We start from the raw sequence: 25564 nt of genomic DNA, 5'->3' as shown, positions 1-25564 counted from the left end.
GTTGCCAAGTCAACACAAAGACATTGGGAGCCACTCATATTTGCTGTTTCCATCTTGTTGGTGCACATGTGAGTTTTAGAAATGATTGGAAGTTGGTATAATCTCTGGATAGTCATATCTTTGGTATGGAGCAAGAAATCACTCATTTCCCTAATTTCCTTTTTTTCCCTCTGGGATAATAATGCAAAAATACAATTAATCACTGGTGCTGAGTATTGGGCTCTTCTGCCTGACTTTACAGGGGTTATTTATCAAAGTCTGAATGCCAATAACAATCAAATTTTTTCAGGATTTATTAAACATAGAGGCTACAAAAAGTCAGAATCTGAAAATCCGGCATCTCAGACCTGCCGAGGTTGTATTTAAGTCAATGGGAGAGGTCCCTATTCTATTTGGAAGTTTCTGTGGTCTGTTCTGAAAAATGCAACTATTTCGGGCAAAAATCAAAATCAAAATAATGTGATTCTGGAAAAAAACGCCGAAAAAATTGTACGACTTGGGTTTAGGCTCGATTCTATTGAGTTTATCCCTGATCCCTTTAAATTGTGATTTTTTTTTTAATAATAAATAAGGTCCAATCATGGATTCTAGTTTGGTCTGACTTTTTTTATTGTAATATTCAGATTTTGATAAATGTGCCCCTAGATGTCTATTCTGGGGTACTGAGCACTTATCAATCAATCAACTTGGGAATGATAAAAAACTAGAGAGAAGATAGAAGCTTTGCACTTTTAAAAATAAGATCATCGTGGTGCTTATTCCCTTCCTGCCTCCCCCAATACATAAATATCTAACGTCTAAGCCGTTGGTGGGAGTAAAATCCTACAGACAGAATTTACTTACAGACATTTCCCATGAGACAAGATGTGAATGTTCAGCGACTTACTCTTTGATTTTCCTTCTGTTCTTCTCAGCCTCCAATCTCAGTTCAGCAATCGCAGCCTCTAATGTTCTGTTTGATTCCTCTAGTGCATGGATTTCACTCTGGAGGCAAAGCTTCTCTTCTTCCCTTTGAGTTAAACTACATAGTGAATAAGAATATGAAGTCATGATTGAAAATCGGTGAGACTCAGGGGTAGATTTACTAACCAGCGACTTTTCGCCAGCGTCAGCTTCCCACACATCACAACACTTCGTCAGGCATAAATGCGTTACGAATACGCTAATTCACTAAAATACAAAGTTCCGTTCTAAGTGCTGAACGCTGGCGACTTTTCGTTAGTGTTAATTCGCCGTGCGGACATTTTTTAGGAAAGATGCGCTAGCGTTTTTTTTGGTGCCTAGCGAAAATCCCTTAATGATCTTGTGCCAGGTCACTTTGCATATGGAGGGAAATTTAAAGTTGTATGAAATTCTTTATTATAAATGTTGGTGCAAATGGTTTAAGCGGTTTCTATTAGAAATGTTCAGGGAACCTTAATAAAGACAAGAGAGTAAATGTAATAACCTACACACTGGAAAATGAATGTTCCATATGTTATAAAATGTCTGGAGAAAACCGGTTACCCAAAAAAAGTAATTTAGGACTGGTCTGAAGTCAACTCTGGAGAGGTAACGTTCAGTAAAATCTGCACTTTAGTGAATTTGCGGAGCAACGAAAAGCCGCCTGCCGTTACCGAGTACTGAGAAACGCTGGCGAATTGTCACCTGCACCTGTATAAGAAATTGCCCATCTTATTTCCACCATAATCCTATATAACCCCCTATAAGGCTGGTAGAACTCAAGACATAGGGGGTTATTTACTAAAGTCCTTTTTTTTCTCATTTGAGTTTTAAAGGGGAAAAAACACTATTTTTTCAGGGGATGTCCTGAAGATATCATGATCTGCACTAGGTTTTCGAAAAAAGACGTGGTATTCAGGCATCAAATTGAAAACATTGCGGTACTTCGATTTTTTTTATGATTTTATAGAATTTTTTCCTGAGCAAGATATTTTCGGGAAAATGTAATGATAAATAAGGGGAAAAAAAATACATGCAGATTTGGCCGGAGTAGTTTTCGGAAAATTCGGAGAAATTTCAGATTTTGGTAACTCACCCCCATATTGTCCACTATTGTATTGTAACTGCAGAGAAGCGCCATCTCTCATTCATTTGAATAGTAAATACATTACAGCAATGTTAGTGGTGCTGCATTAAATACTGTATTAAACACCAGTACTTGCCCATTAATGTGAATGGGAGGAATACGTTGCATATACTTTGAGGCCTATAATTTACATTATGTGTAAGAAGCTGCCCTTGATCCTATGAGGTCCCATCCCATCAATAATGACTGAGTTTTATAAACGGCAGGTCTTCAACCTGTTTATTTGTAGCTGTTGAAACACAACACCCAGTCACCCACTACCCACCTATAACATATAACTCCAAGACTGCTGGAGGGCCCAAGGGTGTGTTATAGGGACATTAGTGTTGTCAACTGTAACATTTAAGAAAAAGCTGTAGTGACACATACAGGACTGATATATAAGACGGTGGGAATTGTTCACGTTGTATAAACACACTGACCTCACAATACAACAACACAACATACTGGATGTACAACAAGCTCTTTATCATGGATCCCTCCTGCTATTGTTGGCCTACAACTCACATCATCCTTTAAAGGCTGCAGGTTTTTTACTTGAATAAAAGTTGAAAGTTGGACCTCCCAAAGCTTTTCATCTTGTTTTTAAAACTAAACCTTGGTTGATATCAGCTGCTTGCGAACCTTTCAGTCAAGAATTCAATATCATTTCCACTCTGATCCGACTAAAGCTTGTCATTGTCTAGTTAAATAGTTACTGGTTAACAGGTGGCCAGCACTGGGGCCATAATCTAACCCAGACATCTGGAACTATGCGGCTGCTCAGCTGTTCAGGAACTACATGTCCCAGAATCCCACACCAGAGGTGGGCGACTAAATTCGGCAGACATGAATTCAGGGCGAAATTCCGCATTTCGCCACCGGCGAATAAATTCGCGAAACCCACACAAAAAAATTTGGTTGCACAGTGGTAAAGTTGCTTGCGTCAAAACTGTCACGCGTCACACTCATTGTCTTTCACGCCCATTGACTTTCACGCCCATTGACTTTCACACCCATTGACTTTCACGCCCATTGACTTTCACTCCCATTGACTTTCACGCCCATTGACTTTCACACCCATTGACTTTCACTCCCATTGACTTTCACGCCCATTGACTTTCACTCCCATTGACTTTCACGCCCATTGACTTTCACACCCATTGACTTTCACGCCCATTGACTTTCACGCCCTTTGACTTTCACGCCCATTGACTTTCACGCCCATTGACTTTCACACCCATTGACTTTCACGCCCATTGACTTTCACGCCCATTGACTTTCACGCCCATTGACTTTCACTCCCATTGACTTTCATGCCCATTGACTTTCATACCTGTGGAAAAATTGAGACGGGCATCAAAATTCGAGAATTCGAGTTTTGAGCGAAGCAAAATGGTAGAAATTCGCCCATCACTATCCCACACCAAAGATTAGACTAGAAGCTAAAGTTCAGCAGAAGTTGGAGGGTCTCATGTTGACTTTATCTGGACTTCCATCAGTATAAAGAAATAACATCTGATAATGCTTAAAATAACAGCAGAGATATTGACATTTATATTATTATTTTCAGGGTTTTAATAAATGCAAAATGGCCTTCAGTGTGAGTGTGAGCAGGGACAACTGTCCTCCCTCTACTGTATTGCTTTAAAGGACCAGTAACATAAAAAAAATTAACTAATTTCTCCTCCCTGCCTTCCTTATAGGAGATAGCCAGGGAGGAGAAATCGAGCGCCGCACAATGGATCTCCCGATCGCCTTTTCTGAAGAGGAGCGGAAGCGGAGTTTCGGTAAGTTATTTCTTAATAAAGGCTTTGCAATTTTAAAGTTTAATTTGTCTTGGTGTTTTCTTTTCTATGTATACTAACAAATTTTATTTTTTTGATGTTACTGGTCCTTTAACTGTGAGGCTGCCCCCACCCCCAATCTTATACAGGTATGGGACCTGTTATCCAGAATGCTCGGTGCCTGGAGTTTTCCGTATAACAATCTTTCCGTAATTGGATCTTCATAACTTAAGTCCAGAAAATCATATAAACGTTAAATAAACCCAATAGGCTGGTTTTGCCTCCAATAAGGATTAATTATATCTTAGTTGGGATCAAGTACAAGCGACTGTTTTATTATTACACAGAAATATCTTTTTTAAAAATTCAGATTATTTATATATATAGTGATGGGCGAATTTATTCACCAGGCGCGAATTCGCAGCGAATTCCCGCGATCCGCGAAACCACAGTTGGTTCATCGTTTTGAGAATTTCGCGGGAATTACGATAATTTTTCGGCAAAGTGAAATGCCCCAAATTCGCCCATCACTATTTATATAAAACGGGGTCTTTGGAAAACAACCTACCCTTAATTTGGAGCTTTCTGGATAATGGGTTTCTGGATCCCATACCTGTACTTACTTAAGACAGACACATCAACAATGGCAAGTAAAATAACACTGCCGTATTACTGTTAGTCCCAAATCATTGACCCGAAAAACATGAACAGCTTGGTAACACCAAAGAGATTGGCGACTTCTTATGTGATTACACTGACACCTGTGCGGTGGGGTTGGAAAGGGTTAATCTGCACCCCCCCTTCTCTTTCGGAGGTCCCTTCTTGAACTTCAGTGCGAGTTAAATAAACACATGGAAACAGATTTATAGCTGAGAAGAGGTCGGCTTGTCAGGCCCAGTTTATGATATGCTCCATAATAAATTAGTTATAAATGAATACAGGTGACTGTGGAATTTGTGCCCTTTAATGTTTTAATACAGCGCTGAAGAAAAACCTATTATTAGGGTCTTAAAAGGGTAATAGAAGAATATCAACTACAAATTGTCAAAATGTTGCAAGTGTTTGAGGCCAGAGAAGGTTGAGCGGAGTCACGGGGAGATGTTAGGCCTCTCCAGGGTCCTTCCTAGAGGTGACGAACGGAGACTAAAGAGTCATTAAAGGGGATGTAAACCCCAAAATACAATTTTGCATAATGAAAGTTTAATTCTAAGCCACTTTCAAATACTCGGTCATTAATTATGTTCAGTGGTTTTCAAGTTATTTGTCTGTCGCTTTCTGGTCTCTAGTTCTGCCTCTTGAAACAACGTAGCGCAAGTCTTCTCCAGGTCTGTTAATCAGCTGGCTTCTGTTCTGCTGCATTGTTTTGGGAGTCAGTACCAGCAGTGCACAACTTTTAAATCATTGCAATACGTGTACACTGGGAAGTTGCTCAAGCTGGCCATAGATGGAAAGATTCGATTGTACGAATCTTTCGTCTGTGGATCGTCCCGACATTTTGGTGATCGGCCGGTCAGACGGGTTTGAAGATTTCTGTCGGCTAATGTCGGGCGGGAGTCGGGAGGGGTGTGCCGTGTTAATTGGTCGCTAGTAGTGATGGGCGAATTCACAGCGAATTTGAGCGATTCGCCACTGTTCGCGAGACGGGCGTGAAAATTCGCTGGAGATAATTCGCCGGCGTCAAAAAAAATGGCGTCCAAAAAAACGGACACCGGCATACAAAAAACAGACGGTTGAATTTCAAATTCATGTGAGTTTTTTTAAACTCTATTGAATTCAAATATACTTGAAAATCGAATATCTTAAACTGACACGAATTTTACAGACTCGAAAACTCGAATCGAAACTGAATCAAATTCGACCAAACTCGATTCGAGTTTTTTCTCCGAAAAAAACTCTAATGCCAGGAAGGCTACCAACATGTCCAAATTGGTCCCTGAACCTCTCCCACTGACATTTACATGAACTCGATCGGATTTAGGTGGCGAATAGTCAAATCCGAGCTCTTAAAGGTGCAGAGTGTGATAAATCTCCAAATTCAAATCGGGTTTTGATAATTCACAATTTGAATTTGAGAGTTATGACCAAAAAAAAAATCGAAAATTCAAATTCGAATTTTCAATTCGAACCTTAATAAATCTGCCCCATAATGGGAATTTGATGTAATTACTAATCAGTCTAGTATTGTATATATATATATATATATATATATATATATATATATATAATATATATATATATATATATATATATATATATATATATATATATATACACTGTTTATTGTAAGTCCCAAAATGTAGCCAAGAGCATGTGCTTAGAATCCGCATGAAATGAAGATGGAAATATTCGAGGCATATTTGGAGGCAAATGTTTTTTTTTACTTCTGAATGGTCTTGGGCTAGTGCAGAAGCTGCAGTATTTTTAGCCTCATTCTTTGTTAAAGGGATATTGTCATGGGAAATTTTTTCTTTTTCAAAATGAACCAGTTTAATAGTGCTGCTCCAGCAGAATTCTGCACTGAAGTCCATTTCTCAAAAGAGCAAACAGATTTTTTTATATTCAATTTTGAAATCTGACATGGGGCTAGACATATTGTCAATTTCCCAGCTGCCCCCAGTCATTTGACTTGTGCCTGCACTTTAGGAGAGGAATGCTTTCTAGCAGGCTGCTGTTTTTCCTTTCTCAAAGTAACTGAACCTGGATTTTACTATTGAGTGTTGTTCTTAGATCTACCTGGCAGCTGATATCTTGTGTTAGGGAGCTGTTATCTGGTTACCTTCCCATTGTTCTGTTGTTAGGCTGCTGGGGGGGAAGGGAGGGGGTAATATCACTCCAACTTGCAGTACAGCAGTAAAGAGTGACTGAAGTTTATCAGAGCACAAGTCACATGACTTGGGGCAGCTGGGAAATTGACAATATGTCTAGCCCCATGTCAGATTTCAAAATTGAATATAAAAACATCTGTTTGCTCTTTTGAGAAATGGATTTCAGCGCAGAATTCTGCTGGAGCAGCACTATTAACTGATTCATTTTGAAATTTTTTTTTTCCCATGACAGTATCCCTTTAAGGCTTTAGGATCCTGCAACTTTGCATTTTAGGGAATTCGTGTAGTGCTAGTGAATTTTCTCCTGATGAAGTGGCACAAAGTGTGGCGAAAATTCGCCCTTTAGTGAATTTGCCCCCATGTCTATAGATTATTCATATTCTTCCAATGTTAAAAGTGACCTCTTTGTACCTTTGTACATAAACATGGCAGAAAAGAGCCGGTGCGGTGGCCTCATGGCATGAGAATAGAATCTGGCTGCTCGGACGTTATCTCATTTGCCCTTCTTCATGTAGAGAGGAAATAAGGGATCAATAGAGCTAATTTAGCACATTCTGGAGCACAGTCTGGGGAGGGGGTTGGTAACAATTATGAGTCAAACGTTACCTATTGAAAGCCATTGAGCCAGAGGGAGTGAGCAGTGAGCACAAAAGCTCCAGTAAGTGGGACAATGGGCAAGTAGAGGCAAGAAGCTGATGAAAACTAATACAAGGGGCAAGGAGGGCATGGACTTAAATCTGGAAAGGAGGTGAGTGAGATTAGAAGCCGGAAACCCCCTGCAAGGAACAAACCATTTGGCTCTTAATAGCAGAAATATTTGCCCCTAATTCTATTCGTGCAGGTTCCTTTCACCCGCTCTGCTCGCAGGGGGCATCTCTAGATTACTGGGGCTGGTTAAATGGAAAGGAATTTATTTGATATTCATTATAAGGAGGCCTAGTTGCCTGGTTTAATAAAAACTAAACCTTTATGCACTCTGTACATAAGGGCTATGATCAATAAACTAAATAACCTTAATTATCTGCTTGTTTTGTATTTATTGATATTGAGTGGGTCACACAACATTCTTTGCCAATATAAAAGAAAACCAATCATCCACAGATTCCACTGACTCAAGTAGACTGTTACAAAGAAAAAAACATAATAGACTGTTTCCTTAGATCCCTGACTGTCTGCACTAATCTGTGTCAGACTGGGCCTGATAGGGCCTAGAGAAGCTGATATCTAGGGCCTAGTGATGTTTGGGTTGGGATTTCCCGGCGCCACCGACCTTCCACCACCCGCCCGAGCAGACTTCTGGGTTCCTTTTAAAGGCCAACGCTGACCCGCCCTATGATAATGTCACAAAAGGGGGGCAGGGAGAGCAGGAGAAGAGCTCAGCACGCATGCCACCCGCAGAGAAGAGTGCAAGGTCGGCACAAACCCATCTGACCCGCGGGTATCAGACCGGCCCACACATCACTACTCAATTAATTGGATGGAGACATTGCCAAATGGTATAGAGATTATATAGCCTTATGGTAGAAATAAGAAAGAGCTAATGGGAAATGCACATTAGGGTCTGGACCCAGCAGAAATAAAAATTTCTTTCCATTTTAGTAAGTTCAAACTTCATTTAAGCAAAAGTCACAGTGGAGTTGACCCTGCTCCCTTGTCTTAGTCATGTCATCCTAAAATGTGTGTCCATTAGTAATTTAAATATATTGGTAGTGATGAGCGAATTTATTTGCCAGCCATGGATACAGGCAAAATTCCGAATTTCGCCATGTGCAAATTTTATCGCAAAACTGGGACGAAAAAAGACGGCCGTACGGAAAAAAAACGCTCATTGGCTTTAATGCATTTGGAGAAAAAAAGTCGCCATAAGAAAAAACGCTCATTGACTTTAATGCATTAGAACGTAAAAGTCGCCATAAGAAAAAACGCCCATTGACTTTAAGGGTAAGGCCACATGAGGAGATTCAGGGAGATTTTGTCGCCTGGCGACTAATCGCCTCGTCTTTTGAGCGACTATCTCCCAGAACTGCCTCAGCGTTTTTCCCCATAGGCTAGAATGAAAAGTCGCCTGTGCTAATGCACACGCGGCGATGAGTTTTCTATAGTCGCCCGAAGTTGCCTCACTACCAAAAAGTCGCCATAAGAAAAAACGCCCATGGACTTCAATGCATTAAAACAAAAAAGTCGCCATAAGAAAAAAACGCCCATTGACTTTAATGCATTAAAACAAAAAAGTCCCCATCAGAAAAAAACGCCCATTGACTTTAATGCATTAGAACAAAAAAGTCGCCATAAGAAAAAAACCCATTGACTTTAATGCATTAGAACAAAAAAGTCGCCATAAGAAAAAACGCCCATTGACTTCAATGCGTTAGAACAAAAAAGTCGCCATAAGAAAAAACGCCCATTGACTTTAATGCATTTGGAGCAAGAAAAATTGTTGCGTGCATAAAATTTTGCTGCTTCGCTAATTCTTCCCTAGATTTACGAATTCTTCAGCAAACGGGACAGATTTGCTCATCACTTTATATCTGCCCATGTTTTACCCTCATGTGTTGGAATGGATGGATATCATATAAGTGAACATAGACCTCTATAGCTACCTCCTACTTGTACTAATAAAGATGCTGAACTCTCAGATTAAAATTTCAAGCATGTCTGATAATCTGTGAGCCCCACTGACCTGACATTCATGGAGAGATGACAGTTTGGGCATTCAGGCAGATGTGCTGGGGTTCAGTCATATTGTAATTCCCTTCATACACCTATAACTTTATAATATACAAAAGCCATGAATATCTTGTAAATTATATCCTTATAAACGGTGAGTTCTGATGTCATCAGTTATAAACGGTGAGTTCTGATGTCATTTCTGTCACCTGACTCACTGTATTATAATAAATAAAGTATCCCCAGTTGCAAAATATGCAACTTCGGCCTCGTGTTTTTATATGGTCATGAAACTCCGCTGTAACTTATTATATCCTTATATTTTACAAGAGAAAGGAAAGAGCATGAGCTAAATATAGAGGATTAACCTTACTGATTGGTTTTAAGCTACAATGAGTGGGATCACCCGGGTTTTAGATTTTGGAATTGAGTAAATAATGGCAGAAATACCTATGATTAAGCGCTGGAAGGTGCGAAATGCGTAAGGCGGATCATACGGGGTCAGTATGTATGTATTTTTATTATATGGATTGAATAAAAAATTTAGTATTTGAGATTTTTTGAGCATCGGGACATTTTGTTTAATGGGGATTTAATAGTGCCTTGAGAACTGGGGCAAGTCTCCGTGCCTCAGTCCAACTTCCCAAAGGGTATTTATGCCAACTTAAAGGAGAACTAAAGTCTCATTCACAATATACAGTACACATAGAATAGAAATGTCACAATATAAGGCTGATTAGTAATTAATACACATAATTACTACATGGCAGCACAGAAACCAGTGCAATTAGCATCAGAATTGAATAATCAGCAAACCTGTAGCATCAGCTTATATTACAGCCAGGGAAGCTCATTTTCTGCTGGATAATTAGTGACGAGCCCTAAGCTTAGCTTCTCAACAGCCAATCAGAGCCCACTGAGCATGTGAGTGTCACAGACACTTTCCAAGATGGTGACCCCCTGTGACAAGTTTGAAGTCCTGGATCATTGCTGCTATTGACAAGCTCAAACTTTAGCCTCGTGCAATAAGTTCACTATATAAAATAGGACATTTTCAGCCACATTCATTTATAGGGTTTAGTTCTCCTTTAATCCCTTAGAATTAAAAGGTACTTTTCCGTAAATTCACAGTCTGCAACCTTAAATTTGATGTGATTGGAATTAATCTGTAGCCAATCAAAGCATAACAATGAATAGGAATCACAGCAAATATCATAAAGAATATGAACACTCATTATATTCAGCCTGTTGAATAATAACATGGCATTTTAGACCATACGTTTTAATGAGCAGGGCCCTCTTTGCCGCCTGTATCAGTCAGTATTTGTGTGTAATTTGTATGTTTGGTCTATACACATTGGAATATGTTGTTGCTTTATAAATAATTGATAAGAATCTCTTACAAGTCGGGGTTAACCACTTCCTTGTGAAAGAACGCCCGTGTTTTGCAATAAGCTGGAATGTTTCCAAATTTGAAGTATAAGTGCATTTTGGCAGCAGGGTTGGCAAATGAAATCTCAGGATTAACGTTACTATTATCAGGGCAGACAGATGAAAGGTCATAAACAGATCCCTTTTGGCTAAAGTCTGAATGGGTCAGCAGGGTATTGGGTAAAGCCACGTCAGCCTTCCTTTCATGTCTCCAGGTCCCATGTCTGTTCCATTCGCTTCCAATGTCCCCGCCGAGCAACAAAAGATCAAAAGACTTTATTCCTTATTTCTCTGTATTTTGCTTTTAACCCTAATGGGTTAAGAAGAGAAACGAGAAACGTCTGTAAGACCGCGCCGCCCCCAGGCTGTAACCGGCTGACCCCCCTGAGTCAGGTTTTACCCGACTGTAAATGGGAATTATTAAAGGGATACTGTCATAGGAAAAAACATTTTTTTCAAAATGAATCAGTTAATAGTGCTGCTCCAGCAGAATTTTTCGCTGAAATCCATTTCTCAAAAGAGCAAACAGATTTTTTTATATTCAATTTTGAAATCTGACATGGGGCTAGACATATTGTCAATTTCCCAGCTGCCCCTGGTCATGTGACTTGTGCTCTGATAAACTTCAATCACTCTTTACTGCTGTACTGCAAGTTGGAGTGATATCACCCCTCCCTTTCCCTCCAGCAGCCAAACAAAAGAACAATGGGAAGGTAACCAGATAGCAGCTCCCTAACACAAGATAACAGCTGCCTGGTAGATCTAAGAACAACACTCAATAGTAAAATCCAGGTCCCACTGAGACACATTCAGTTACATTGAGAAGGAAAAACAGCAGCCTGCCAGAAAGCATGTTTTCCGATGACAGGATCCCTTTAATAAAATGTTTATGTGTCCCAGGCGATAGGTCCTAGAGCTCTTTGTAGTCTATATTTTTATGACAGGACTTTTCAGCAAATGACAGCGCCACTTGGGGCTCACAATCGTTTGAGATTCTGGAGATCTATTGGAAAACATCAATAACAATAAAGTTGTTTTATTTGCTCCTATTTACAGGGCCAGGCACCTCAGTTTCAGTAAGTCCAAGACAATAAAAGCCTAATAATCCAGAACAAGGTTAGTCAAACTCAGTGTTGTAACTAGAGGTTACTGGTCCCTCTGTAAAATCGTATTCAGTGACCTTCCCATCATCAATAAATCATAGAGATGATCTGTTTTGGAGACACACTGTATATTATTATTATTGTTGTTGTTAACGCATATTTATAAAGCTCCAATATATTCTGCTTGACGTACAAACTACAATCAGTATCTGATACAACCAGGGTCGGACTGGGCCGGCGGGATCGGACTGAGCTGGGCCCCTCTGAAGATTTTTTTGCAGGGGGGGCCCGGCCACTGGTCTCATACAGAATGTTCGAGGGCCGGATTAAAATAAAATGGTCATACATTGAAGTCTATGGTAACTTTGAGCATTTTGATAATTTGGAGGGCCACATCCAGCCTGCCGTGGGGGGAGAAATTATAAAACTTGGTTTCCTAACCTGCAGCCGTACAGATTTTGTCAGGGCCTGATGATTGGGCAATGAGCTATAACCCTTACCCGAAAAGCAACACATATTCTTTATGTTAACAGCCTAAGCCAATCAGAATTACAGTTCCCAAAAACTATTGACAACACATACAAGTGTTCAAACTGTCATATAATTTTATTTATTCATATTTTTCATTGTGCCGCAGACGTTTCATATGTAATTCTGTTTTAGGCAGAAAACATCACATTTAATATTATGCCTCCGAATATGCATTTTGTTCAGTCCCCCTGTACATAACCCCGGCCAATTCATCTTCCCATTGAAACCCACACACTCCCTTATGTAGTTCAAGTTGCCCAGTTGCAGATTTGCACAGTAGCAAATAGTGGCAAAATATTGGACAAGAAGGCAACTAAGAACTGTGGGAAAAATTATTTGGTTTCACACAATTTTAGATCAGAAAAATTCCTTTTCTATATGTTTGTGGCTAAGAGCTGCCATATTGTTTTACTGGCAGTTGCAGTGGTTCTGAAATGACACTGAAGGGACAGTGTCTGGGGAGCCCAATCTGTAGGACAGTCCCTGTAAAATGTGGCTCCCCTTGACTTTCTTTCAAGACCAGACTGAAAGTCATTTATTGTGAGATTTGTTATATGTGATATTCTTTATATAATGACCGAATGGCTTATTTATCTATTAATATGAATATAACTGTGCAATGAACTATATGTGGCTCTAACCAGTTGTACGACAGCAAAGAGAAGCTTGAGCCAAAATCAGAAACCAACTTAGTCCAATATAAAGGAATAGCACAGAAAACATTTCCATCTCTCTATATTTCTATTAATCCACATGGGTGGGAACTTGAATACGGGTGAATTCTTAATTGATTACATTAGAACAGAGACATCTGCAGTTCTATGGAAATCTTTTTTACTTACGTTGCTTTGACGTTTTGAAGGTCTGATTGTACTTTCTCCATGTCGTCATTGCTGAAATGAAATTTATACAGAACAATAAAACTTGTTACAAAATACCTGATCACTAATATATATAATAATAGAGCCCCAGCAACATACAATTAGTCCAGCCAAGCCCTTCTTGCTTTCCTCAAGCAGAAAACTGGCTTCATGCAGGAATCTGCCAGATCCAGAGTTTTTAGACAAATCCTAAACAAAAGACTTCCTTTTTCAGCAGGATTCGGATTTGGCCAAATCCAAGTGCTTGGCTGAACCAAATCCTACAATTCATGTGACTATTCGTCACACCACAAGTAAATTTTAAAAGAAAATGTTGCCCCTCATTTCCCTAATTTGCATATGCAAATTAGAATTCAGTTTGGTATTCAGATGAATCTTTTGTATTTGGGATTTGGCCAAATCCTAATATAGTGAATTTGGTGCATTCCTAGTTTAGATTTAATTTGTCCCTAGTTCTAAGACACACAAAGGGGGTTATTTATCAAAATCCAAAAAGTTCTCATTATTTTCGGAAAACTACTCCGAAAAAATCTGCGCAGACTTTTCCCCTCTATTTACAAATACATTTTTCTGAAATTTTCTTGTGCGGGAAAAAAAACCTCACAAAATTCTAGGATTATTGAATGAAACCCAGCAAATCAGATATCAATGGGACATCTGCCATTGACTTCTACGTGAACTCGACAGGTCTGAGTCGGAGTACGCTTTTATTCTGACTTTTAACACCATTGGGGTTTAAGAAATCACAAAAAAAAAATAGTATTTTCCCCTTTAAAAGTTTGACCAGAAAAAATCGTATTTTAATAAATAACCCCCCAAATATGCCACTGATACTTTCAGCTAAATACCCTTATCAAGCAACTGACATCACAAATCGGCATGTACACATTTGTACTGCACTGCGCACACTGTTAGTATAAAATCCCTCCTACTTCAAAAAGGAAAGGTATAAATAACATATAAGGAACATATTTATGTCTAACAACTATGATATCACCTTGAATCAGCCTTAGTTAAGGTGGCCATACACATGTCGCCAAAACAAGCAGATCTCTCCCCGATATGCCCACCTTGAGGTGGGCAATATCGGGCTGATCGGATCGTGGGCCCTAGGGCCCAACGATCGGATCCTAACGATGGGTAACGGGCGGTCGAATTACTGGACCACATCAACGAACAGATGCGGCCGCGATCCGATGGGATTTTTAGTCCCGTCCAATCGACATCTGGCCGAAAGTCGGCCAGATATCGATCGGGGAAGCCCGTCGGAGGGCCCCATATATGGGCCAATAAGCTGCCGACTCGGTCTGTGTATGTGTACGGCCTCCTTTACAGTCACTACTGTAGGTCTCATCACTTACCGCTCATCCTTCATCCTGCTCACAAGAGTGAAATAAGGAACATTCATCAAAGAGTCAGAATTCTTTGAAACTGGACTTGCAGAGATAGTCGAACTATAAATGGCATCTGCAACAAGAACCCAATAACAATAAAGCTATATACAGTACATATTGGGGCTCATTTATCAACAATGGGCAAATTTGTTACCTATAGCAACCAATCAGTGATTAGCTTTTTGAAACTAGCTGCAAGTAGAACAATGAATGCAGCAATCTGATTGGTTGCCATGGGTTACTGCCCGAGAGCAAATTTGCCCAGTGTTCATAAATGAGCCCCATTGTTTTTGATATTTAAGAATCCACTGATACAGTTGCAGTTGCACGTGGCAGTGACCCACAGAAACCAATCAGTAATTGCTTTTTTTAAGTCACCTGCAGGTAAAACAATGAAAATAAAGTTTGAAATGGTTGCCATTAGTGATGGGCGCATCTGTTCCGTTTTCGTGAAACTCCGGAAAAAATTGTGAAACGGCGAAAAATTTGACTCTTTTGTCCAAATGCATTAAAGTCAATGGGTGTCAGAAAAAATTTTTTGTGTGTGACCATTTTTTTTTTTTGTTGCGGTTAAATTTTTTGCTGCCGTTTCATGAAAACATTTGTGGGCGGCGAAATGCGATAATTTGTTGCAAATCCATGCCTGCCGAATAAATTCACCCATCACTAGTTGCCATGGACTTCTACCATGCTACTGTAACTTAAGTTAAAGCCTACTGCCTTCAATGGCAGAACTTTGCATATATATGCCATGTCCTGGGCTTGGAGATAAAGGTCCTACTGAAGGATTGTGGAAAGTAAATTATGGCTTCAAATCAGGGGTTCTGCCTAATGTGGCTTCTTGCTACTGGCCTTGGAAAGGGAGGGACATAGCTGCCTTAGACTATGTATATTTGTTTACTAAACACATTTACAAACATATGACCTGTGTCCCACCTTACCATGTAGTTCAGCTCTGATGAGTCTTAATACTTTAGAGAAGACTCCCAGCTGTGGTGTCAGTGTGTCCAGCACCTCAAACACAACTTGTATCCGTTCTTCTGTTGGCCGCTGAAAGGAGACTGTTCTCTTGTCTTCCAATAAATGTAGCAGGTATTGGTTGGCTAATAAGATAAAGGATGAAGCTAATGATTGGTTTTGCAGAAAAAGGAATCAAGTATTGATTGGTTGATAAAACAAACGTAGACAGAAGCAGCTGTGGAAAAAGAGAGCAGTGTTGATCGCATTTCAGCAATTTCCAAGCAGAGCAACTAAACCAAAATGCACTGAGCCAATCAATCTCTTCATAGATCATGAAATCGAATAGAACATATGATTCATCTCATTTGCCTCCAGGATGGCCATTGACCTCACAAAAAACTTCCATTCAAACTGTGAACTTGTGCTTGTACCAGAGCAGTCAGCAAAGTGTGGTGCACAGAGAATGTTGTAGGTATTTATTTGGCACTGATCTGAACACACACAGTCTTTTGAATGTGAACCCAGAAAGCCAAATTAAATTAGAGAGAACATTGCTCATCAGCCAAACAGGTTTTTCATATTGCACAATTAGCTCCACGGCTGAAATGGTTTTTGATCCCAGTGGGTGCCCACTAATAGACCAATTATCAAGCACTTTCTTCCAAATCAAGATACTGGCCGATCTCAGTCCTCCGTGAGGTGCCTCTAATGCTGGTTAACTATGATAACTAGGGGCAGTTAACTGGCTGATAAAATCTTGTATGATTGCACTAGGAATAAATCAACAAGGCAGCGTCTTGGGTTGGAAATGAACAAATGAGTTGCCAACCTAATATATATATTAATAGTAAGATAAATATGTAACACTCTACGACTCTCTGTTTGAGTACTTACCAGGTGACTTTGCCGTCACAATGTCCAGATGTAAAGCTGATTTCTTCACTGAGGCCATAACACTTTAGCTAAAAAAATGAAAAAATGCAGAATAGAAACATCAAAATTATTATAATATGCTGGACAGATACAGAACTGCCTTTAGGAGGAAAACATGGGGTTAACAACCCAGTGACCTATAAACACTATAAGCCAGCAGATTTTGGAAGTAAGAGCAGATATAGTAGGGCACGATGAAAAAAATAGGCCAAGATAGTGAAGGTATGACAACAATAGTGACAGAATGTAGGACAAAACAGCAACTGTAGCTCAAGATGGTTACAATGGGTCAAGTTAGAAGCAGTTGAGAAATATAGAAAAGGCAAAACTGGCAAATACAGAAAAATATTGAAAGAGTAAATGTGGCCGGAGACGTAGAGATCTCTCCCTGATATGCCCACATTGAAGTGGACAATATCGGGCCCAACGATTGGATGATAATGCAGCGGTCGGATCGTGGGACCGCATACACGCACAGATGCGGCTGCAATCCAATGGGATTTTTCAACCTGCCCGTTTGAGATCTGCCTGATTTTTGGCCAGATATCGATCGGGGAAGCCTGTCGGATGGCCCCACACACAGGCCAATAAGCTGCTGACTCGGTCTGTCTGCAGCTTTTATCAGTCCGCCTTAAGACAAGAAGGTGACAGAAGTATGAGATGAAGACAGTAGGGCTATAACAAACAAGGGAAAGTTGTGCTCACCACAAATTTTTAAAACCATTAAGCGGGGGTGAAATAGTCAACTATAATCAGGTGATCCCAGTGGTGGCCAATAAAAGGACAACCAAGTTTGGGAGTTTTAAACTTAAAAGAAGTTGCAGGTAAAACTTAGTCCCTGTGTAAAATGTATAATAAAGCAATAGAATTCTTAATGAATCAGATGAAAGTTGAGTGTAGGACTGGTCATACAAGGGATGAGTTTGATGTAGTTGTTCAGCTTATTATTGCAATATATGGACAAACAACCCCTGTTTTGTTTAAAGGGTAAGCCATTTTTTAGTACAGATATTTGGAGAAGATCAAAAAATGTCTCAACGTCCTAAATATATTGATAATGGGTTGAGTGCAGAGGATCTCTTGTAGTTGGAAATAGTAGGGCATGATGACATCAGTAGGAGAAGATGATAGTAGCATAGAATAGAGACAGTAAGGCAAGATAAAGACAGTATCACATCATGAAGATGGCAGGGTGTGATGGTTATAGTATGACAAGATAGCAACAGAAGGACAGGATGGTGACAGTGACAGTAGGACAGAAGGGAAATATGTAGAGAGTTAAACTAAAGGTGACCATGCACAACCTAATGGCCCGCTTGACCAACATCTGGTCTACAATCAGCCAGACATCTATAGGGCAGGTTTGGAAAGTCCATTACGTGAGGCCATTAAACCATCAGATCAGCCCATTTGGTTCAGCACATTGATGACCAAACTGATCAAAGATCTGCTCATTTAGCTCCAAGCTAGTGGATCTGTGTATGGGCAGCTAACAGACTGCCAAGAAAAAACATACAAAAAGCAAAACAAAATACAGTAGTTATATCAATAATTATTTTTGTTTGAAGCATCAGCCAGCTTTTTTGGCTCCAATCTAAACTCCGACCCATGATGATAGTGCATAAAGCAAGACACATTCAGGAGAAACTGATATACCCCGAACGTGAAGAAGATTGAGTGCGCCATGCTGGATTGGTTAAGTACCCACTAAATATATTCTGATATTTCAAACCCTCTTTTGGTCTGCGCTTTTAAAATAAAGAGCCGTTTGTAATTCACAGAAGCTGTTGGGTTTCCTAAGAAAACGTGGGAGATTGTGGTGTTTATCTACAGTAGACTTGTGCAGAGAGCCTCTTTAATCTTCTCCAAATATCTCTTATCCCTAAAATACACTCAGATGTCGGTTTGTGATGTGGGTAAGAACACAGCGGGGGGCACATTAAAGGATTTCTGAATTGTTTAGGGAAAATAGAAATCAGCCGTTTAAACGTTAAGCTGCTCTACGCAAGGCTGGGCTTCTTAAGCACCTATCCCTTTATTTCTGCGTTTTATAATTATTTCATTATTCTGCCCTTTCTTTTCCCTTTACATGTGCTATAGGATTCCTTTTTATCTTGTATAACAGCTGATGTGAGATTTGCTCTTACAACTTTCTCCTTTCGCCACTGTTGCTAAAATATAAAACCACGGATGCCCGGCTTTTAGATCACTAGATGGTGCTGAACCATGGGGAGAACCATGGGGAGTTGATATTAAACAATATCAGAAACACACACAAAGTTTCTACATTTTGAGGCACATTTATCAAGGGTCAAATTTCGAATTCATGGGAGTTTTTTTAAAACTTCCTTAAATTTGAATGACTTCGAAATTTGAAATTTTTTAATAAAATCAATTTTTTAAACTCGGGTGAATTTAAAGACCCGAAAACTCGAATTAAATTTGATCAAACTGGATGTCCAGAAGGCGGCGTACATCTCCAAATTGATCCCTGGACCCCTCCCATTGACTTAAACAGTAATTCAGCAGGTTTTAGGTGGCGAATAGTGATGGGCGAATTTGTCCCATTTCACTTCCCCATATAATTAGCGAATTTCCCATGAAATTTGCGAAATGGGCGAAAAACATTGATGGAAAACATTGATGGACAGGGCCCTCCAATAAATGGTAAAAAAAATGTGGTGGCCACCCCCCCAGTTAAAAAAAAACATCGGTGGCCAACCCCTCCCCCAACAGTTAAAAAAAAATTAAAATAAAAAATTAGCTCTTTTTGACGGCTTCGGCTCTTATTTGGCTTTTTGGCCACCATGCGACTTTTCCGCTTCAGCTCCCATTCAGCTTTTTGCTTCAGCTCCCATTCGGCATTTCATGTTCGGTTCCCATTCAGCTTTTCGATTTAGGCTCCCAATCAGCTTTTTGGTTTCAGTTCCCATTCACTGGCTTCACTTCCCTGGCCCACTTAACCCCAAATTGACTGGCTCACCAGGCAGATGACCAGTCTGGGCCTGCTTTAAAAATCCAAACTCAGTCCATTTCTTGGGGGCCACAGCCTTCTTATATTTTGATGTGTCCCCCTCTGACCCAATCCACCCGGGTTATTTCCCCTTATTAATACATTTTCCTGAAAAATTCCAGAGCAGGAAAAAGTTGTTTGAAAATTCCAATCGTGGGATTTTACGCCTGAAAATTAAATTTTTCCCGAAAACCACTAAATCTTCGGATTTTTGCAAGAAACCCAGTGCAGATCAGGATATCTTTGGTACTTCTCCCTTTGACTTATATACAACTTCGGCAGGTTTAAGGTGCCGGATTTTCCGACTTTTTCCATCCTCGGGGTATAATAAATTGAGTTTTTTTTTCATTAAAAATTCTGATTTTATTGTAAAAAAAAAACCTAGAATTTTTCGAGTTTTTGGCATTTGGACTTTAATAAATAATCCCCTAAACATTCAATTAAAATTTTTGAATTTTTGAATTAAAAGATGGAAAGCGATTGAAAAAAAGTCTTTGTTTATGGTGAACAAAATAACTGCTATTGAACAGTATCTGTCTGTGCCGGTTCTTCTGGATCATCTCTTTTCTCATTCGGTCTGTTAACTAATAAGCTTCTGGTACATTTTAGCAAAAGTCAGAACCAGCAGGGGAGAGAACAGAACAGACAAATAGGGACAAAGAAATTCTGCTGATATATTACACATATACAGTATATAAAAATTATATATACATGAATTGTAATTAATGTGTATTGAAACATTGCTTAGAATTCTATTTCCTTTATTAGGCAAAACCTTATTTGGGGGTTTAGGCCCCCCCTTAAGAGAACCCCAGGTCCCAGTCATTCTGTATAATGAATAATAATTCTTTAATAGAATAAAGTTACTATAAACGTGTCCCTTTTAAATTGCAATGTTCAGTCCCTTCCTCGCTGCAAATCTATGTGTTATAATAAAGAAATAGAAACTTACTTTAATATCACAAGTGTGTCACTGGGGTTCCTTAGATATTTATCTCCAAATAAGAGACTGACAGTCACCGGCCTGACACTTATATAAGTCTGTTTGCTTTGCTGCACTGAATATTTAGCCTTGTGTTGATATACAGATCACTATAGCAATGAGGAGGAGCCCTACCCAAGGCTTTCAGCACAGCCAGTGAACTGTATATCAGCCCTGCTCCTAAATTCCAGGCACAGAACAGTATTCACAGTGAATTGTACTATCATAGAAACTCAGACATGAAGAAGAACAGGACTGTTGCTTACAATGGGGATCAGATAGGATCTGTGCAGCCACTGGGACAGAATGTTCTGTTATACAGATAGCTAGAATCTCAGCTGCCATAAAGCAGGGCAGGACTGTTGCTTACAATGGGGATCAGATAGGATCTGTGCAGCCACTGGGACAGAATGTTCTGTTATACAGATAGCTAGAATCTCAGCTGCCATAAAGCAGGACAGGACTGCTGCTTACAATGGGGATCAGATAGGATCTGTGCAGCCACTGGGACAGAATGTTCTGTTATACAGATAGCTAGAATCTCAGCTGCCATAAAGCAGGACAGGACTGCTGCTTACAATGGGGATCAGATAGGATCTGTGCAGCCACTGGGACAGAATGCTCTGTTATACAGATAGCTAGAATCTCAGCTGCCATAAAGCAGGACAGGACTGCTGCTTACAATGGGGATCAGATAGGATCTGTGCAGCCACTGGGACAGAATGTTCTGTTATACAGATAACTAGAATCTCAGCTGCCATAAAGCAGGACAGGACTGCTGCTTACAATGGGGATCAGATAGGATCTGTGCAGCCACTGGGACAGAATGTTCTGTTATACAGATAGCTAGAATCTCAGCTGCCATAAAGCAGGGCAGGACTGTTGCTTACAATGGGGATCAGATAGGATCTGTGCAGCCACTGGGACAGAATGTTCTGTTATACAGATAGCTAGAATCTCAGCTGCCATAAAGCAGGACAGGACTGCTGCTTACAATGGGGATCAGATAGGATCTGTGCAGCCACTGGGACAGAATGTTCTGTTATACAGATAGCTAGAATCTCAGCTGCCATAAAGCAGGACAGGACTGCTGCTTACAATGGGGATCAGATAGGATCTGTGCAGCCACTGGGACAGAATGCTCTGTTATACAGATAGCTAGAATCTCAGCTGCCATAAAGCAGGACAGGACTGCTGCTTACAATGGGGATCAGATAGGATCTGTGCAGCCACTGGGACAGAATGTTCTGTTATACAGATAGCTAGAATCTCAGCTGCCATAAAGCAGGACAGGACTGTGTCCCCTATAAAGCAATCAGTTAAAAATCTAGAATTTCTGCCAAAAACCAAAATAGGACTGCTGCTTATATTGTACACTGTCACTAAATCCATTGGATAACTAACAGGGTTGAACTGCAAATGTGAGCAGCCCAACACATATTGGCTCCTTTATTATAGTGAATACAAATAGCTCCAGCGCTTGTGTCTACCCCAGAATAAATGAGCCCTATAGACTGTAATTGAATTCGTTTGCAATTATTGCCCACGGTTAAACCACTCATATAACTCAGCATTACAAGATTTACGAAACAGTTTCTCTATTGATATGTTAACCTTCTCTCATGGGGTCCTACACCTTAAATAACCAAAGCAGTAAATGATTTAGAGTGATATCACTTTGCCTTTGATTTTCTGTCTTGGATATCGATCTTCTGTCTGTCCAGTTTGGGTTAGAGAGCCGTGTTTTGTCATTCTATAAATATTGTCATGATCTTCTGCTGAAAAGAAACATGGGAATTCAGCCAACACTGGGAACCTGCGCAGCACCTTGTTTCCAGTCTCTGTTATATAACAACACAATTTATTCATTTCGGGTCATTGTGCTTAAAGGAAAACTATACCCCCCAAACAATGTAGGTCTCTATAAAAAGATATTACATAAAACAGCTCATATGTATAACCCTGCTTCATGTAAATAAACCATTTTCATAATAATATACTTTTCTATTTGTATGTGCCATTGGGTAATCATAAATAGAAAATTGCCATTTTAAAAAATAAGGGCTGCCCCCTGGGATCGTAGGATTCACTGTACTCACAAACATACCAACAAACCATACTTGTTAGGTCACATGAGCCAATTAACAGACAGAGTTGTGTCTTTTGCTTCCTCACTTCTTCCTGTTACAGTTAGAGCTGCAGTATTTCTGGTCAGGTGATCTCTTCCTGTTACAGTGAGAGCTGCAGTATTTCTGGTCAGGTGATCTCTTCCTGTTACAGTTAGAGCTACAGTATTTCTGGTCAGGTGATCTCTTCCTGTTACAGTTAGAGCTGCAGTATTTCTGGTCAGGTGATCTCTTCCTGTTACAGTTAGAGCTGCAGTATTTCTGGTCAGGTGATCTCTTCCTGTTACAGTTAGAGCTGCAGTATTTCTGGTCAGGTGATCTCTCTCTGTTACAGTTAGAGATGCAGTATTTCTGGTCAGGTGATCTCTGAGGCAACACACAGACCATCACGAAATGGTGGCTTAAGGCAAGAGATGTAAAAGGGCAATATTTACTTAAATATATATATTCCAGTTTGGTAAGATTCTTTAATATGCCACTTAATATGATATGAACTATCTGTTGCTTAAGTGTTCATTTTGGGGGTATAGTTTTCCTTTAATGGTTTAGTATGGTGGCACCCTGGAAACTGGTCAAGGACTTAAACTGTCAATACAGGAGGTGGAGGTGTTAAAGAGGCATTGGAAGTCTGATGAGTGAAGTTATGAAAAGATAAGGAGTATGAGGGTTTGGCAATTTTTGGAGAAATCTGGTCTTATTTATGTGCCCAATATGCTGAATGTTTGGGGTACTATGGCTATGGTTGGGTAAGAGTCAGGTTGGCTCGGGTAGGGACACCTTTAGCACTTGTCACTTAATTTGCAATACAATGAAATAACATTCTACAGCTATGGGACCTGTCACCCAGAATGCTCAGGACCGGCCATTTTCCGATAGTAGATCTTCCAGTAATTTGGATCTTTGTACCTAGGAGCTGGGAGCTGGCCATAGATGCAAAAATATAGTCGTACCAATCAAAGTTTCATACAATTTCCAGACCGTGTGTGGATCGTCCCGATATTTTTTTGCACCATGGCAATCGGTATCAACTAAATGTATCAATTTACAATAGTTTACAGGGTCGGCGACCCCCCCTCCCAGAGCTGCTTTAGGAAAACGTCAACATTAGAAAATCGGTGACATGTAGAAAATAGAAAGTCATTGGAAAAAGTCTTTATTTCTGGTCAACAAATTGAAACCAATTTGAAACCAACTGAACTGAAAAAAGTGTTGGAAGGTGAACAACCCCTTTAAATACATTACTATTTACTGAAAATCAGGCTCCCTAGGCCACTATTCTAATGTGGGACTCCCAGGGACTCCTTACAGAGTTTTGTGCAGAGAAAGTCGAGATTAAAACGTGTACTGCCCAGGGCCACAGCAAAGACCCCGGAACAAGAAGATGGAATCACAGGACTTCCTAGAATAGGGACCTGGGTCAGTGTTCAGGTCTGGGGTCTGAATTAAAAGCATTTATAATCACTGGGATTGACTCTGAACTTTTTCTTTAACTATGTCTTGCTTGCAAACATAACAGCAAATTGAGAAACATGGGGGCAAATTCACTAAGATTCGTAGTTGCGCCAGCGTCCGCTTCGCCGCACTTCGCCAGGCGAATTTTCGCCAGCGCTACGCAAATTCACTAAAATCCGAAGTTGCGCTCAGGGGAAACGAAAGGTTGGAAGTTGCACTAGTGTTAATTCGCCAAGCGAAAACAAAGTTACGCTAGCGATGGTTAATTTGCATACGGCGCCAAATTGAATTTACAATGGAGGTATACATAGCAGCACTACACAAGCCTGGGAAACCTTCAAAACACATGTGCCCACTGTATAGTTAAGGTGCCATGAGTTAGGAAATGTAGGGGGGAAGGAGGGGAGCCCCCAAAAAAAGTTCGATCTTTTTAAGCCCATCACCCATAAAAAAAGAAAAAACGCCAGCGTTTTTTGGGACTTTGAAAAAATTTCAACTTTTTTTGAAGCAATCCCTATCTACTCTATTGCACTTCGCCTGGTCTGAGGTGGCGAAGGACGTCTGGCGTAAAAGGTAGCGTTCAGAAAAATGCGTGCGTCAGTGAATTTGCGTAGTTACGTCCATTGCGCAAATTTGCCAGGCGTAAGGGTGCGAAGTAAGACTAGCAAATTTACGCCAGTGTCCGTTAGTGAATCGGCGAATTAACGAAAATGCACTACGCTAGCGAATAAACGCTAGCGTTAGGCGCTTCGTCCTTTAATGAATTTGCCCCATGGAGTTCAGTGATGGGCGAATTTCTCCCTTTTCACTTCACTGAAAAATTTGCTTATTTCCCCAAAATTCACGAAAAGGCAATAAATTGATGAACAATCGTGAAATCTGAAAGTGTCACGAAAAAAATAGTGAAATTCAGGCATTTTCACAAAAAAATCTTGAAAAACTGAAATTCTCACGGAAAATCCTGAAAATCGGAAATTGACGCCCGCGTCCAAGCTGACGATGGCCTAAAGTCAATGAGCGTCCGAATAGTGTTGATGCGAGCGACTTTTCCGACATCCAAAATGTTTGATGCAGACAAAATTTTCATGGGAGATTGGTAAACTAATTCGCCTGCGGTGAAACGTGGAAATTCGCCGCAAATTCGTGTCAGGCAAATTTGGGCATCACTAATGGAGTTTAATTGGTGAAATGATTTATTGGGGTAAATAAAAAAATGGCATTTAGACCATTTGTGTTCAGCAGATATTTTAGTAAAAAAAATGACCTCCATATTAAACATAAAAGAAGTGTTTTCCCTACACAGGGATACAGGCTGGAATGTCCAACGCATTCCTCTCAGCAAAACAAACCTGCTCCGGAGATCAGACCAATCGCAGCTCCACAGATCCTAATAAATGACAGAGAAATAAAG

At 40.1% G+C, this 25564-nt stretch overlaps 1 protein-coding gene across 1 annotated transcript in view; it reads right to left on the bottom strand.

Annotated features, from left to right (window-relative positions):
* LOC108697319 overlaps nucleotides 1-20633 on the bottom strand; it is a 28621-nt gene extending 7988 nt beyond the window's left edge. Inside the window, exons 1-6 of the mRNA XM_018227249.2 lie at nucleotides 20546-20633; nucleotides 16542-16609; nucleotides 15629-15790; nucleotides 14655-14760; nucleotides 13255-13305; nucleotides 887-1021 (exon numbers count right to left, since the gene is read on the bottom strand). Coding sequence (XP_018082738.2) covers nucleotides 887-1021; nucleotides 13255-13305; nucleotides 14655-14760; nucleotides 15629-15790; nucleotides 16542-16599 — 512 coding nt within the window. The 5' untranslated portion in view covers nucleotides 16600-16609; nucleotides 20546-20633. The remainder of the gene's footprint in view (nucleotides 1-886; nucleotides 1022-13254; nucleotides 13306-14654; nucleotides 14761-15628; nucleotides 15791-16541; nucleotides 16610-20545) is intronic.
* Between the last annotated feature and the right edge of the window lie 4931 nt (nucleotides 20634-25564).

This window comes from Xenopus laevis, chromosome 7S (assembly GCF_017654675.1).
Source record: "Xenopus laevis strain J_2021 chromosome 7S, Xenopus_laevis_v10.1, whole genome shotgun sequence".
Lineage (NCBI taxonomy): Eukaryota > Metazoa > Chordata > Amphibia > Anura > Pipidae > Xenopus > Xenopus laevis.
Note: the sequence above shows the minus strand (reverse complement) of the source record. Positions and strands in the feature narration are given on the sequence as shown.